The 16,070-nt window shown below is 55.3% G+C and overlaps 5 protein-coding genes and 1 non-coding gene across 6 annotated transcripts; 3 read left to right on the forward strand and 3 right to left on the reverse strand.

The window, feature by feature from the left end:
• Positions 1-6,989: 6,989 nt before the first annotated feature.
• On the forward strand, positions 6,990-7,793 carry SLS55_007495 (uncharacterized protein; the record flags this gene model as incomplete). The annotated part of the gene is made up of 1 exon (XM_066778912.1): positions 6,990-7,793. One exon carries the CDS (start codon positions 6,990-6,992, stop codon positions 7,791-7,793), a length of 804 nt encoding a protein of 267 aa, XP_066631349.1.
• Positions 7,794-8,362: 569 nt separating this feature from the next.
• On the forward strand, positions 8,363-8,485 carry SLS55_007496. Its single transcript has one exon. It is a non-coding gene; the product is annotated as a tRNA-Val (tRNA).
• A 553-nt stretch (positions 8,486-9,038) lies between these two features.
• SLS55_007497 (uncharacterized protein) lies at positions 9,039-9,842 on the reverse strand (the record flags this gene model as incomplete). Its single annotated transcript, XM_066778913.1, has 2 exons — positions 9,039-9,089; positions 9,189-9,842. 2 exons carry the CDS (start codon positions 9,840-9,842, stop codon positions 9,039-9,041), a joined length of 705 nt encoding a protein of 234 aa, XP_066631350.1.
• A 610-nt stretch (positions 9,843-10,452) lies between these two features.
• Positions 10,453-12,283, reverse strand: SLS55_007498 (uncharacterized protein; the record flags this gene model as incomplete). The annotated part of the gene is made up of 4 exons (XM_066778914.1): positions 10,453-10,874; positions 10,928-11,952; positions 12,003-12,130; positions 12,182-12,283. 4 exons carry the CDS (start codon positions 12,281-12,283, stop codon positions 10,453-10,455), a joined length of 1,677 nt encoding a protein of 558 aa, XP_066631351.1.
• An 813-nt stretch (positions 12,284-13,096) lies between these two features.
• SLS55_007499 (uncharacterized protein) lies at positions 13,097-15,213 on the forward strand (the record flags this gene model as incomplete). Its single annotated transcript, XM_066778915.1, has 2 exons — positions 13,097-13,105; positions 13,129-15,213. The coding sequence occupies 2 exons, from the start codon at positions 13,097-13,099 to the stop codon at positions 15,211-15,213; spliced, it is 2,094 nt and encodes a 697-aa protein (XP_066631352.1).
• A 98-nt stretch (positions 15,214-15,311) lies between these two features.
• Positions 15,312-15,819, reverse strand: SLS55_007500 (uncharacterized protein; the record flags this gene model as incomplete). The annotated part of the gene is made up of 3 exons (XM_066778916.1): positions 15,312-15,410; positions 15,471-15,673; positions 15,759-15,819. The coding sequence occupies 3 exons, from the start codon at positions 15,817-15,819 to the stop codon at positions 15,312-15,314; spliced, it is 363 nt and encodes a 120-aa protein (XP_066631353.1).
• Positions 15,820-16,070: the final 251 nt, after the last annotated feature.

Consider the following 16,070-nt stretch of genomic DNA (forward strand, 5'->3'; position numbering starts at 1 on the left):
CCGCCAATGGTGACGGGATTGAACAACCTGACCGTAGTAGTGGTCTTGAACGACCATCGTACTTGTCTTGAGCGACTATCGTACTTGTCTTGAGCGACTATCGTACTTGTCTTGATTGACCGTCGTATGTGGGTCTTGATGATCCCTGGGTCGAACACTCTTTCGAGTGGACCGCTGGGAAACACATTGGCCCGGGGTCAAACACTCACACAAGAGACTTGGCCTTCTTTGGAGTGAGTGGACTTCAACCGGGAGAGAACAGAGCCCTCATGTGTGATCTGCTGACTCCGGGTCCGGAGTCAGCAGATGGTTCTCAGTGTGCCACAGGCCTTTCCTGCGCTCCTGATGGCATCTGGTATTTGATGATCGTCGGTACAGCAGGCTTCCGCCATGCTCGCAACAACATCTTGAATGAAATAGCTCTCAGTGTGCAGCAGACCTTCTGTGCTCCTCATTGCATCTTCATCGTAATGATTCTCAGTGTGCAGCAGGCCTGGTGACCTCAGCTCCTGATAACATTGCTTGGGTGTTTGTCAGTGTGCAACAGGCCTTTCCTGTCACTCCTGATGATACCCCGATTCGGATGATTCTCTTTTGCGACAGTTTTCACTGCGCTTCGGATGACATCTCCATGAACAGTTTTGCGTACTCGTCAGCTAGGTACAGCTTTTGGAGCAGCATTCCATTTCGGTCTTCTTCCAATCAACCTTGCAGTCGGAAGCAATGGCATGCCCTTCGCAAACTCTTGTCGTTCCTGACTGTAGGGATTGACCCTTGGGGGTTTTTCTTTGCTCATGCCTCAGAAGTTCGATGCGTGTTCGCTTGTACGGTTTGTCATGGTGCTGCTACGATGGCAAGCACTTTCACCCACAGCTTCACTTTCTGTGCTTCACCCTTGAGCTTGTCTTGACATGCTCTTGGTCCTTCGCAGCCCATCGCCTCATCGGATAGCTTCGTTCTTGCACCTTGATAGGTGTCATCGTCATGCACCTCTGTAGGTGATGATTCTTTCGCCTTGCACCTTGATTGATGAGACCCTTCGGCTTGCATCATGACAGGTGATGGCTGTAATTGACTTGCAAGTGCAGCATACATCTTGGCTTGCAAGTGCAGTATGCATACATCATGGTTCGTCCCGTAGGCCCTCTACGTATCCATGCTCTGCCGGGCCCCTTTGGCACCGATGAGGCTGGATCGCGTGTTCCGGCTGTAGTGGCTTGACTGCGTTCAAGGCAAAAGGATTGGCCCAGTGGCTTGTACGGCAGTGCGCCATTGTAAGCTTCTGGTTCTAGGCCTTTGCAGGCCAGACCGTCCGCCGATAGCTCTCCAAACCCATTGACATGAGGGTCGACCCGCGATGAAGTGGTCGCGATCGGCTGAGCCGAGCGGGACTTCGAGTTCGGACGTTGACTTGCACCATCTGAGATCCATGCGCCCCACGAAAAGGTAGTTGTGGTAGAGTGTAGCTGATTGGAGCAGTCGAGGGACTGGTTCCGCTCAGTTGTTGAGCCGCTTGGGTTGTGTTGTGTCAACCATGGCTATGGCCGAAGCCGAGGGATCGGTTGCCGAAAGGCATGTTCTGAACATGACCCGGTGAGCGAGACCAGATGCGACGGAGGTGTGCGTCGAGGAAACGGGGTCGATTGGGTGACGGGCGCTCGCTGCAACGAAGTTGGAGACTGATGGAAGCGTCTGTTGTGGTTGCGCAGGAGGAAAAGGAGGAATGGAGGGATGGCTCCCCGAGATCGTGCTCTCAGGTTACCGAGGATGGAAACAGTGGCATTGCTGCCGAGGGTGAGCACGGGTTGCTGAAGAGGAAAAGGAAGGGAAGGGGGAGAGGAGGCGAAGGACTTAAAAGGGCGGCGCCGGGGTCTGTGCATGCGCTAGCGGAGCCCGCCTCGAGAGCCAATGAGAGCGCGGTGACACGGTGGCCCCCAGGACACGACGCCTTCCTGTCCGCGTGGTGCGCCGTGCCCGGCTGACCTGCCGCGGCTGCCTGAAACACCTGCCTGGCACCCCTTGCCGGCCACATGCTACCTGCGTGCCTCTTGACTGCGCACGCGGGACGCTGTCGAAGCCGAATGTTGTCGCCATCAGTGTCGCAACAGCAAAGATGCAATACGTCAGCGGTCGTGCAGCAGAAATACATCAGGATGAGCTACTGTTAACCGAACCCATGGTCAAACGCTTAGCACCGCATCATCGGCCACTGCCGTCAGCTCGACTTTGCGCCCGACGCCTCCTCCACAGTACCTAGCTACGCCGTCTGACGTCTCGGTCACACCGTCCTCTCCCATCCGTACATCTCACGGCCGTATATTCCCAACCCTCCTCAAGCGCTGCCGTCCACTCAGCACATCCATCGCTGTCTTTGCACTCGTCCTTCCCACAAGCTGTATTGTACGGTAGACGCGCTCACGGGGGCCCACCATGTCAGGCACATCCCCCGCGATTGCGACTGCCCTAGTGCACATCTGCCGGCGAAGAAGGCAATCTCGCACCGACAACGGACCAACTGCCGATGATCGTGGCTGATAGCTAGAGCCGGATGTGGGTGGGCCAGGTACCAGTGGTGCAAGCTGTTGCGAAAAGATTGGTAATTCCGACCTTCAGCCCACCTGCCCGACTTCGATGCCTGCAGCGGGCGCTCAGTCGGTATCTTGGTCCAGCCAATCAGTGTTCGCCAGTCTTCCAGCTTCCTCTTCAGTTCACCTCTGCTCCTCTCCAGGCCTTTGTCCGTCCATCGATAGGGTGTGTGACCCGCCAACCCTGTACATGGCCGGGACATTTGCGAATCATGGATCTGCGGTGCCGGCAAGCCAGGCGTGCCCGTCCGCGCCGCTGCGCCCTGCATATATTACCTCGCCCGGTAGTGTGGCCGCTACCACGGTCGCTTAGCGCCGCCTCTTGCCCATGCTACTACTGTAGACGCTCCTCGCATCGGCTGAACCGCCGCAATAGGAAGAGACTATGAGATAGCTTGTCGCAGGTGCCTCGCCCACTTTCTCGAACCTGCGGCTGCGGCTTAATGCGTGCTTCTTATATCCTGTGCCGTTCACTTGCCTTACCCTCGGAGCCTGCTCATTGCATCGTTTGCTTCCGCCCGAGTCATGGACGACTTTATATCCTGATCATGCCTACAATGTCTGGCCAGCTTCCCCAAGAGGTCTTCGGGCTCGCCATCTTCGTTCATATCCTCAGCTTCACCGCGGTTTTCCTTGGCCTCCTTCTCTGTTTTATGTTGTGGCGACATGGCGAGGGACTCAGCTGTAAGCTTCTTTCTCTCTAGATCCCCATCGACACTTTGCATTGACAATCCAAGATATCCTGTTGCTCGGCGTATCGACTACGCTTGGCGCGGCGCAGGGAGTGGTCACCCACCTTGACTATACAACCAACTGGCGGCAAATACAGGTGGAAAGGTATGAAGCGTCTCAGAACCCACAACACGACCAAACCGCCATGTTTGGCAAAGCCGATTCCGGATGGCGCTCGGTCTTGGCTGCCGTCGGTAAAGAACCCTGGTGTTGAGCGTTGCGAACCCTGTGCCGAACGCTGACCGCTTCGATAGCTATTTACCTCTACAATGTAGACTCACTTCTGGTCTTATTCTGGTATTTAGCCTTTGTTGTTCGGGTGGTGGCCGCTCTGTTAACCTTAACTGCCAGGGCAATCACCCTGTTCATTGGGACCTGGAATATCCGCATCAAGACGCAAAAGAAGAGAGTCATGGCCATCGTCTTCAAGTCGACTGCCACTCTCCTTCCAGCGATCATGGTATCTGTCTGTCAGATCAAAGCTTTGAGAAACCACCCAGTGCTTTTCTTGGTTGTCGTGAACATCATCAGTACGTCAGTTTTTCCAATGTCGAGCTCGGCCTGCTGACCCAACGTAGTGACTGTGTCGCTGATCATTGGATTCTTTCTCGTGCTCGCAATCCTCTACAAGTACTTGCTCGCTCGGAGCGTTTTCAGGCGCTTCTTCACGCGTGACAGGTCCATGAACGGCTGTTCATCCAGCTCAGGCACAGTGTCAAGTGTAACCAGTAGGAGCCAGGGAAGAACCACAGACAAATGGCTGATCATTCGTTTCAGCATAATCATGGCCATCTTGATGTGAGTATGCGTATCACGCCTTCTTTGATTCCAACTGATGAAGGATCGTAGCGCCTTTGAGTCTGCTCTCGTCATTTATGAACTCGTCAACTTCCAGCGCAGCCGCCACTCACAACAACCTTCGACAGAAGCTCGCGGTCCCAATCTTAGCATCGAACAGGCCCGGGTCGATCTTTTCCAATACATCCCCGGAGTTGTTCCCAGCATTGTTGCGTGGTGTATCTTCGGTACGACAGCCGCTTTCCGAAGAGAATACATGGCGTTCCTAAGAGCCTGGTGTTGTTGCTTGTGCCTCCCTTCGAGGCATCCGGACAGCATCTGGCGCAGGCGTTCATATGGGCGCCAGGGGTCACTTGACGTGGAAGCTCCCTCACATCAGGCATCCTTCCCCAAGGAGAGGGAACCAAACAGTTCCATTGAAGTCAACACAGAAATATCGTTATCTTCGATATCAAGCCACAAAACACCGCCCATGAACACCCGCCGCGTTTCGTTTGGCGGATCGTCCTTGCTTCCGAAGCAAGTCGGCGGGCCCTGGAATCCGTGCACCAACCAGACCAGAGGCCAAGTATCCCCTATCTCATCGAGCTCGCGAACCATCTCTTACGGCGCATCATCGAAAGCGTCGGGTCCCTTGCCGTCGATGGAAATCACAAGACACCATTCGCTCCCCCGGAGCTCTCGCACCGCCTCAACAGACAAGACGCTGCCCGCGTTGCCTCCTCCGCAAACGCCCCTCGCCGCTTATCCCGTGCACGGCCACCCGGCCGTCGGTGTCGGTAGTGCACTCAACTTAGAGCCTCCCGATGTTTCCTGGCTGTCCACCAATCTAGACTCGAAAGCCAGCTCGGTCTATTCGGGGTCGGAATATGCGCCTACGCAGTCGTCGACGAGCGATCTATTCCCGCCCCCGCTGGCGGTGCGTGCGCCCGTGCGGGGTGCGGCGTCAATGTGAGCGATTCTCCTCGTTTTCCTTTGTTTGGGTTTGCTTTGGAGGATGCGAGGGCCCCGGATGGGCAGGGCCATTGGTGCGGTCGCTTGAGTGGGACGACGAAAGGCAGATGCGTGCCCAACACATTTTCTTAGGGCGTTGTGACGGAATACCCGGATGTTTCCACTTGGTTTGGTTTGATGCGTCATGACCTTCTATTACCCGTGAAATACACATATCCCGCTGAAGAAAGCAATTTCAGTTACAACTCCACATGTATCATTTATGCTGTGATTCCGGACAGCACATCTCGAATCACAAATGCTTATCCACAACAACTGTGAAAGGCTGTTGGTACGGCATCCGTAAAAATTTTGCTTCTCGTGGAATTTTACCAGTTCTGTGATTGATAGGGCGCTGAAAATCGTCTGGAAGCCGAGAGTAAAAGACAACAGCTCGCTTGTCAAAGCTTCTCATTCTTGCGGAGAATCATTTGGCGGTTTCTGGACTTCAAAAGGGTGGAGTAATATTAATAGAAGAGCGAGAAGCTTAGCTGGACATGGATGTATTATGTGCTGCTGGTGGGGGCAGTGCGCTGATTTGATTGGTGGCCCCAAGCGAAAGCTGAACTCAGCATCGTCAGATATCTTAACCCAACGTGTTCATCGGAGTAACGCAGGGGATACATGGATTGTACACTTTCTTGAAATATTTAAGCAACAATGGGCATCCATTATTACATATCATCACCTTTCCTACCTCAAGAATATTACCTTCTCGGGTCATTTACAGACACTATTCTCCAACATGGACTCGAGAGAGGGGCCACCAAAGAAGTCCAACCGCACGAACAGACCTTTTAACCATCAAGTGACCATTGAAAGTCCGGGAAACCTGCGGCCGAAAAATCGTGGCTCGACCGAGCTTGCTACAACCCAAGCTCCAATCAACGACCAATACTATCAGAGCCACATATTTGGGAACTCAACATTACATCACACGGCGACCACGAACGTTGCGTCGAATTTCAATCAACAGACCTCTGGAACTACGAAAGCTGCCTTTGCGAAGAACACCAACGTCGCTGCATCGACTGTTCTTTTCTTTCATCGTACATGGATTGGATTGTATGTTCAGTCCACCACCAGCATGACTCGCTCCGATCCCATGGAGCGCCGGCAGCAGGAGAGTATGCAAGAGCAGATGTGGGAACCTATTGCCGATGTGTATGCTTCAGCAAATAGCTACTCAGGGCAGACTGAACAGCAAAGGTCCCGGATCTGCGTGAAGAGGAAGATACGGAGGCAACCTACAGGCTTGCAGGCATCGAATCTCAGTCAGATGGTCCACGAAAAAGCACAGACGCAAAGAAGAAGCAAAATCAATGCAGTGGTTGAGGCAACGAGAATCTCCAACTTTATTTCTCTGTGACCATCTCTACATCTTTACCGGATTGCTCGGCCGTTGCAAGCCAGAGCGGGAAGGAAGCAGAGGAGTTTCAAAGCGGTCAAGCTAAAGGCAGCGGCTAATCGTGCTCGGTCAATACATACCAAGTTGGGAGTCGGGCTCCGGCTATGCGGAAAGGTGATTTCGCTTAAGGAAGCTTATGCAGTTAAAGCCAGCAGACTAGCAGGTTTCTGGCAAGGCGATTGGCGCCATACCCCTGCCAAGCTACCGCTTGTGGCGCCACTGAATCCGCATCAACCATCTGGCCAACAACCGCCGCACGAAGCTGTGGTCAGTGCTGGGGCTGTTGCCTTGAGGCGTCCACTAGTCACTCCGAGAGGATTCATCGTGAGGGCGTATGGATCATGCGGCTGCAGGCTGTCGTGACAATAAGATGTCTCGCTTGCCCGTCTCCCCGACACCTGCATCCTCGTCGTCCCACACTCTCGTTCACCCGTCGATCTCTATACACCCCAGTCGCTCTTTCGGACACAACAATGTACAAGACGCTCCCCATCATCTTCGCGGCCGGCGCCGTGGCCCAGAGCACCATCACCACCAGCTGGTTCGCCTCGGGCTTCGACAACACGCCCGTCGCGTCCGTCATCGCCGCCGACTCCAACGCCGTGACCTACTCGATCGGCTGCAGCTACTCGGACATCCGGGAGGGCGAGTGTGGCATCCCGGCCTCCTTCATCGTCACCCAAGGCCCGTCCATCTTCGAGTACCACTACACCGACGACAGCGTCGCCTCCGACTACACGGCCGACTTCACCATGGACGCCAGCTGCGCCATCGAGGGCACCACCCAGGCCGTCTGCGTCGAGTCGGCCGCCGGCTCCGAGGCGAACTTCCCCGGCGCGAGCACCGAGACTCTGACCGGCACCGACGTCGAATGGGGCCCGCTCATCATCACTGCCGGCGCTGAGAAGCTGAGCGCCACCGCCGGTGCCTCCGCCACCGGTTCTTCCTCTGCCTCCGAGACGGGCGCTTCCGAGTCCAGCAGCTCCGCCCAGTCCGGCTCGAGGACCAGCGCCGGTGCCTCCGCCACTGGCTCGTCCGCTTCTTCTACCGGTAAATACCCCTTCCGGTTCTCCAACGTCGCTGCGCATGTATCTCGTGCCAGCGCAGTGCTCCACCGTCATACTTGGCACTATGCTGACATCCCTCCAGCCACCGCCTCCCACAGCGGTAGCGCTACTGGCTCCGCCGCCCAGTCCTCGTCCACCGGTGGTGCCGCGCAGTTCGCCGCGCCCGTTGCCGGCGTTGCCGGTGTCCTCATTGCCGCCCTGGCCCTCTAAATGGCCTCAGCATGGTGAAGTGTACAACAGCCGGAGGAAGATGACCCCTTACGTCGTACATATTTTCATGAAGTATACAAGAATTCCTGGACGCGATTAGACCTTAGCAGATACCCCATGGCATGGGACATTCATTACGTATACAATAATCAAGTAATCGCACTTTCACTCGGAGTGGGCATCCAAATACCTCGTTCTCTGTTTTCTGCAGTCCAGTGTGCGTTCGCCTGGTTGACGTCTGAATTTTCCGTTTGCCGATCATGATAAGATCGGCATAACACGAACGATGGCTTCAGTCATACTTCTCAACGTCACTGACTTTGCAGTGAGCCTGTTCCGGAGAGACGACTTTCGTGTACATTCCTTCGTGATGGCAGATCCGCTCCTCATTTCCAGCAGGCGCCCACAAAGTATTCAGCTAGCCTCGGCCTCTTGTAGCATACTATCCGCCGAAACTCGGCGTAATCGCTTCGGTTGCCGCGGCCAAATCTCGCACTTCCTCAGCTCAACTTTCCTCGGAGGATTGTCACACTACATAGATTAGCATAGCGCGCTCTTCTTCAACAACAAGTCCTATGGTCTAGTGGTATGACGTTCGCTTCACAGCTTAACAAGTTCTGCTCCCCACGGAGCACGAACGAGCAAACCTGGAGAAGCGCGAAAGGTCCTGGGTTCGATCCCCAGTGGGACTACGTACTCTTTTGCAGCTCGCTCTGCATTGCCTTTTGACCGTTGGACATGTCGGGGGTTGAGGGCTGGGCGGGTAGACCAAGTTTCGACCAGCCCGCACTTCTTTTTGCGGGGAGGAAAGGCCCAGATCTCTCTTCTTTGCGTTGGACAGCAGTGGATGCTTGCCTCAAGCGTCGCACGCCCATGCGAGAAGTATTTATTTGTTTGGGTGTAACGTCTTTTTGAGTCAGAGACTATGAAAGACGAGCCAACTAAGCTAAAATATAGAAAAGCAGGTACGCTAAGAGGGGGGATTTCACCCCGTTAGCTTGTTCGAGGTAGGTACAAGGAACATTAAACTTAAAATAGTAGAAACGAAGGGGTTTAACGTCCAAAAAACGAGAAGCATTGTTGCGTAGCGTTTGTCCCACCATGCACGCCGTCGACAGTGAGTGAGCCCTATTGCATCTCGTCTCTCACCGAGACCATCGCCATTGCCGTCTCGATGAGCATTGATAACTCCAAGAAGATGGCCTACAGACTATGGCTTTTTTCGCAAAGCATCCTATCCCTAATCTAGGCCGCAACGATCTTCCTCGGTGATGGGCCAGGTTTCCTCCACATGCACTGCACGACACTCATCAGCACGAGAAAGCAAGCAACAATAAAACATCCCAAACGGGATTCACGGCCATGTAAAAGGAAAGAAAGGGGAGAAAAGCTTACCACATGCTCGACCACACCCCCCTCCCGGTCCCCCCACTCGCCCAGATCGAACGGCACCCGCCTCACCACCTCGAACCCGCTCTTCCGATACAGCCCCTCGCCCATCGGCGACGCGTCGAGGTACGCATCCAGCCCGCGCTCGTCCGCCCGCTCCAAGCCCCAGCGCACCAGCGCGCCGCCCGCGCCCCGCCGGCCCTCGTCCGGGTCCGTCACGAGCGTCACGAGGTGCGCGTGCGGCCGCGCGCCCATGACCTCCGCGTGCGCCGCGCGCAGCGGGCCGAACAGCGCGCGGTACACGTCGGCGCGGAACTCGGGGATGAGCTCGTCGTCGGCGATGGCGGCGGCCGCGGCGACGGCGGACGGGGAGCGCGCGTGCGGGTGCAGGTCCCAGCGCGCTGCGGCGACGATGGTGCCGTCGGTGTTGGCGGTGTCGACGGCTTTGATGAAGTGGGCGGCCGGGTCGGTGCGGAAGGCGTGCAAGCGCTGCGCCGTGGTTGCGTCGAGCGAGCGCTGCGAGGGCGGCGTGTGGTAGAGGAGCCCGCTGATGCCGGCGCCGGTGGGCGAGTAGTAGGCTTTATGGAGGAGTTGCGTCATGAGGGGGATGTCGGCTTCGGTCATGGGGAGGACGGTGAGGTCGTTGGTGGTGGTGCTCATTGTTGTGACTGGTGGGATGTTGCGGTAGTGCTGTAGGACGAAAAGTTATTGATGGTGGGTTGCGGGAAGTGTTTTAGGGTGTGGTGCTGGGATTTTGCATTCGTGCCTCTTAATATACATATGAGATGCCCTCCGTGCTTCCATCCAGCCCCATGTTCCCATCCCAGGCACAATGGAGGTTGATGCCTAATGGGGTTGCCTGAATAGGAAGGTGGAAAAGCAAAGGAAGGAATCCTTGGCGGAGGTTTCCGGTTTGCGTCGAGCACGAGGACGAAGCTTGTCCAAACAACCTGCACGATCTTCTCGGTTGTTGTCTATCTGGATACCCGAGGGCTTGTACGCGGGTGGCTGGGTGAAAGCAGGATTCAGGTGCAGCCGGGAAATTATCCATTGATATGATGTCTTTCTTGGATGTTGCAGCGTCGCTTTCGATGCTTGTCACTGTACTTGACGAAAGAAAGGCTGTTTCTCTCTAAGCCTCGAGCTACATCAGCTCCTCGAGTCTCGGAGTCGCCGGATCATCTCTACATTGCCAGCCAGACCAATGGGAAAGGTCAGATCGTTGCTGTTGGATGCTGATGGCTTTTGTACATTCAAAACCTTGCATGGTTCAATCATAGCCCTCAAACCCCTTAACGTCCTCCTTGTAGTGCTGTTTCGTACGCTCAAACGCCGAATCCAAGCACTCTTCCGTCATGCCACGATCTCGGGGAATCAGCCTGACCTTGAAATCCCTCGGGATGGCGACAAGTGCTGTTTTGAACTGATTGTAATCGACGTAGTCCGTGTTTGGCGGCTCCGATTCGCTCGCGATGATGCGGTAGGACGAGATGATGCGGATTAGGGCGGCGTACAGCAAACGGACGGCGATGTACTGCCCAGAGCATGCACGAGCGCCAGCACCAAATGAGTGATGGGCTGTGCCATGGAGTGGCTTCTCCACAAACGGGCCCATGTCGTTTTCCGCGGTGATAGGCTCCAACCAACGCTCAGGGTCGAATTTGTTGCCCGTTGGGCCGAAGTGATTAGTGTCTGCAATATGTTAGTACGGGGTCAGCGGACGCATGGGGCTCTGTTTTACGTACCGTGGTTGCCAGCTTGGGCATTAATGAGGATCATGGTCTTCGGTGGGATGATAGCACCGTTCCAGTTGACCTCAGTAACCGTCTTGCGTGGGAGACTCATGGCGCTGACGGTGTAGTATCGACCAGCCTCCTGAATCATTGCGCGGAGATATGGAACCTTCTCTTCCTGATAACTGTTCTCCCAAGCATCATTGATGTTGGGGTAATGTCTTTTGATGTCTGCGTAGGCACGCTCCTGGAAAATCTGACCCTCGGGTGTGGAAAGAGATCCGATGCAGGAAGTCAGAGTACCCGGAATGGTTTCAAAGCCGCCAGATACGAGGGAAAGACAGATGGAGCTGACCTCGACTCCCGTCAACTTGGTTTCCTGGTCCTTTAGGATGGCAGCAGAAATGCAGGGCTTGTCTGTGCCATTCTTGATCATCTCGCGAACCTTGTCCAGAAGATGGTTAAGGTACGCATCTCTTCTTGCCCGAAGCTCCTTGGATCTCTTGTTCTTTTCGTTGTTCGGCAGGTACCTCAAGGCTGGAATATAGTCCTGGTAGTTTTCCGAGGCACTGCGTAGGAGGGAAATGGCGGAACCAACGTGGAGAATCTCGCGCAGCAGAGTATCATAGACTTCATCCATACGGATGCCATAACAGAGGGTCAAAGTGGTGTTCAGGGCGTAGCGCTGAATGTACGGCCTGACGCTGATCTCACACTCGCCAGCCTTGCTGTCTTTCTGCATGTCTCGCACGATGCAAAAGCTCTCCAGATCAAACATGGGATAGTAGTTCCGCAACGCAGGGCGGCTGAGAGCTGTGCCAGCAGCCTTCCGCTTGTTCTTACAACTAGCATCCCAAGGTGATGAGCCGATGGTAAATCCCTGAGTCGAAGAGATGACACCGTGAAAGGTGTAGAGCTTTGGGCGATCAATGACGGCTGACTGGTGCTTGATGAGAACATCGCGGCAGTCTTCAAAGGAGTTGAAGACTACGGCGCGAGTGTTGCCAAGACGGATCTGGAAGACGGACCAGCCGTAGCTGTAGGAGGGTGAGCAGGTGGTGTCTTCTAAAGCAATGGGGAGACGTACTCTTTCCACCACTTTTCGCAAGTAGTAGCATGATCCTCCCCGAGCTTGAAGAGGTGGCCGGCAATCGGAATCGCACCGGGAATCTCCGGGATGCCCTTGATGTAGGGTATGTCGGTATAGGTTGCAGCCTGGACCTTGAATCAGCATTGGCCGAGGATGACCGAGCGTGGAAACGGCACCTTGTACAATGCATAAGCCAGCACAAAGACAGCGACGAGATAGAGGTATTGGTGGGGGAGCACGGCCCCGTGAGCACTGACGTCAACAGCTGATAGGGCCATGGTCGAAAAGGGTATGCGAGTCCGTCAACGTCTGGCAAGCGGGCGGCATCGCGGCTCTTAAGGCGCGGTATGAACGGCGCAACCGACAAGCAGCAGGACGCACCCGCCGCCGCTGCTGGGCATTCGCCGAAGGGCAAGCCGACATGGTGTGTCGGCAGGACCGACGGCAGCCGCACCAACACGTGACCTGCAGATAAGCCGGTACAAGGTGGTTGCAGGCGGGGGAGCAGCGCGTTTGCCGATGCGGAGCTGGCTGCAGCGAAGGATCGCGAGTGGGGCCAGACCAGAGGACGCGTTCCGGGAGGGCAGACCCGCGTCACCGCGCCGTATTGGGTGCTCGCGTTTTTGAATGCTGCTGCGTCGATGTATGCATCATATTCGCATTCCCTTGGAAAAGATCGAAGGGGTGGATGAGGCGTGAGCGCGGCCGATGTAGGAGGGGCGCCCGGGGATGCGCTTGCCCTATCAAGCACCCCGCCTCTGCCAATTGCGATAACGGATTTCCAATCACCCACCAGCCCTCAACTTCCTCCACTCCACCATGCCTGACGCGCCGCCCTCGCACCGCCTAAAGCTCGCGATGCCTGCGACACGTCCGCCATGATCACCACCGCGCCCGCCCGTGCCAATCAAGCCTGCCGGCGCTGCTATAATCGCAAGAAGAAGTGCTCCAGGACCCTCCCGCGATGCCAGGCATGCGAGCACTCGGGCGTCCAGTGCAGCTTCGAGGAGCAGCAGGAGGAGACTGGCTTGTTCTATATCTCGTGCGTGTCTGTCACTTTTCCTTCATTTGCAATTGCTGATTGCACAGCTATGTCCGCGGTCTTGAGAAACGCGTAGCCCAGCTTGAGGCCCAGCTTCGCGATCCCTCTTCCACCAGCCCAAACCCCTCCGTGGCCACTCCCATCGAGGCCAGTCCCCCAATACTGGCCGACCAAGACCGCCGATGGTCAGTTGCCGTCCAGTCGGACATGGCAACGGATACTTCTAGCGCTGCAGGCCAAGGATCCAGAATCAGTACGAAAGATGAGCGCGGGGATCACTTGGCGTCCGAGCTAAAGCAGCTGTCGTTGGAAGCCACTGCCGACAGATATCTGGGTTCCTCTTCCGGTGTCTCGTTTGCGCGCTTGACTCAGGCAGTCTTGCGTCGTTTGAAACCGGATCAGCTTCCCTTTAGCTTCGAAGTTACTCAGCAGGACCAGCCTTCGGAGCATGAAATATCCATTTCTGCTCTGAGCAGCAATGCGCCCGGGAGTGAGACATCAGCTCTACAGTATCCAGCTTGTCTACCGCCCAGGGAACAAGCATTTCGCCTGGCTGAGTTTTACTGGTCGCACACGCATACGCTATACCCTTTTATCCGGAAAGTGTGGTTCATGGATCGCCTCAAGTCAATGTACTCCGGGGCAGAACACCATAGTCTGGAAGGCTCGGCGCCGTGGCTGTATACCATGTGGATGGTCTTTGCAATTGGATCCACGACTTGGTCAGCAATTGTTCCCGATGGGACAGAATGCGAGTCTGCTCGATTCTTCAACAACGCCATGGCTTATTTCTACGGAGCCTTGTCAAGCGGTAATATGGCTGCCTTGGATGCTCTGCTCTTGCAAGTCTCGTATTCGTTCTTCAACCGCGTTGGTTCCAACACATGGTATTTGGTGGGCTCTGCTATCCGGCTTGCCGTAGGCACCGGACTTCACACGGCGCCAAACGACACCACTCGGCAATTGCCACTTGACGTGCAGGAATACAGAAAGCGTCTCTTCTGGAGCTTGTACATGATGGACAGAGTCGTTTCCATTTCTCTTGGTCGGCCTTTTGGAATCCGCGATGACGACATCGAAGTTGGCATCTTCACCGAGGTCGACGATGAGAATATCCTGCCCGATAGGATCCTGCCACAACCTCCGCTCAAGGCGTCTGAAATGGCCGTACCGCTGCACATACTCTCCCTGAGGAAAATCGCCGGCGATATATTCGAACAGGTGTATTCTAACAAGAACCGATACCTACCTCCTGCTGATCGTGACGAGATTCTCAGAGGACTTCACGCCAAGTTGGTTGAGTGGCGCCGCACGATGCCTTTCCCCTTGCCTCAAACCCGGATACTGCAAGTCCCCCACACAAGCACAGCCTGGTACGACCTCAACTACTACACGCACCTCATCATGCTCTACAGGCCATCTCCGTTGTGCCCTGTCCTCACTCTGGAGAAAGTCCATTTGATTGCAGAAGCATCCGCAATGGCAATCAGGCAGATTGAAATCATGCATCATGACCAACGATACGCGTTCAACTGGCTCAACCTGTTCAATGTCTTTACCATTACTCTGACCCTCATCTACTCTATCACCGCGCAACCAGAGGCTCTTTCCGCGTATTTACAAAGATCAGATGCTCTGAAGGATCTGGACAGAGCAAGTAGCGTCCTTGAAAATTTCGCTACCAAGTTTCCGACTGCACTGAAATGCCGCGCTATTGTTCACGATGTTTCGCAGAGGTTGAAGTCTCATATGAACCCAGACGACATGGCTGACCCAGGCGGTAATCATTCAAGCCCTCGTGTCGATAAGCTCTTGCCGAGCGGATCTCCAGGAGGACTGAACATACCGCCTGGTGGTCCGCAGATGGACGAGATATCATTTCCATCCTTTACCACAGGCAATTTGTCATTCGATGAGCTTCAAAACCAGGTAGCCGGTACAGGTTACTCTCCAGGGGCCAACAGCGCTGTGGGTGACTCCCAGAATGTCACCTCGGCCATGTCGGACAGCGGGTTGCCCCCGGATTTTCGTCTAGCTGCAACGACGACACCATTTGGAGACGCTGCCGCACAGTTCATGGCGGCCGGCATAGGCACTGTTGAAACAGCCGATATGGATCTGGATGAAGAGTTTATGAATCTCCTTGGTGGGAATTTCGAGTCGTGAAGACGGAGAGCAGGAGGTAAGATCGGGAAGAGTGTGTCATTATTTCCAGATATCGTTCAGCCATGATACCAATCAAAAGTTTTCCGTTTTCCCCCTCTCTATTTCACCGCAGCTACCATTTCCATCTCGACGCTTGCACCGGCAGGTAGCCCCTTTACGAACACACAGGCTCTCGGCGGCTTTGGATCCGGCATCATCTGAATCCATGGTCAGCGCTCTCTTCTTCTCCGAAATTGCGAAGCAAGACGACCACTCACCGCTTTGTACACTTCATTCATCCCAGCATATTCCGACTGATCCACCATGTAGATGTTCACCTTGACGACCCGCGCCAAGGAGCTGCCGGCCGCTTCGAGGATGGCGCACAAGTTTTTGAGAACCTGCTCCGTCTGCGACGCGATGTCTTTGCCGACGAGGGTGCCTGCGACGTCTGCGCCGATCTGCCCGGTCGTGTAGACGACTCCATTGAAGATTTTGGCGTGGTCTTGCCCGCCGCTTTCTTCAGCACTTGCAAGAAGACATCGAGCGCCTGCGGCGGTACTTACGGAAGAGCCCGGCGGGGTAGGCACAGGCTTTGTCGGAGAGGACGGGAGTGATGTCGGACATTGTGAATGGCCGGTTTGGAATTATCGCGGTAAATGAAGAAGTAAGAGGTCCTGCTTGGTTCTGGCTGACTTAAAATAAAAGTTGCAGTAAAGCCGCATGCAACGGCTGCTCCGCTCCGGGAGGCGGCGTCGGTTCGGCCGCCAGTCCGACAGCTCGGGTTGATCGACACGTACGCCACCCCCACTGTTGCTTTGACAGCTCTAACTCTACATTCCGTCCCAGATGCAGTGGTTGAAGTGAAGGTGCTTGGA

The sequence above is a fragment of the Diplodia seriata genome (genome assembly GCF_021436955.1).
Source record: "Diplodia seriata strain FDS-637 chromosome Unknown scaffold_7, whole genome shotgun sequence".
Taxonomy (NCBI): Eukaryota; Fungi; Ascomycota; class Dothideomycetes; order Botryosphaeriales; family Botryosphaeriaceae; genus Diplodia; species Diplodia seriata.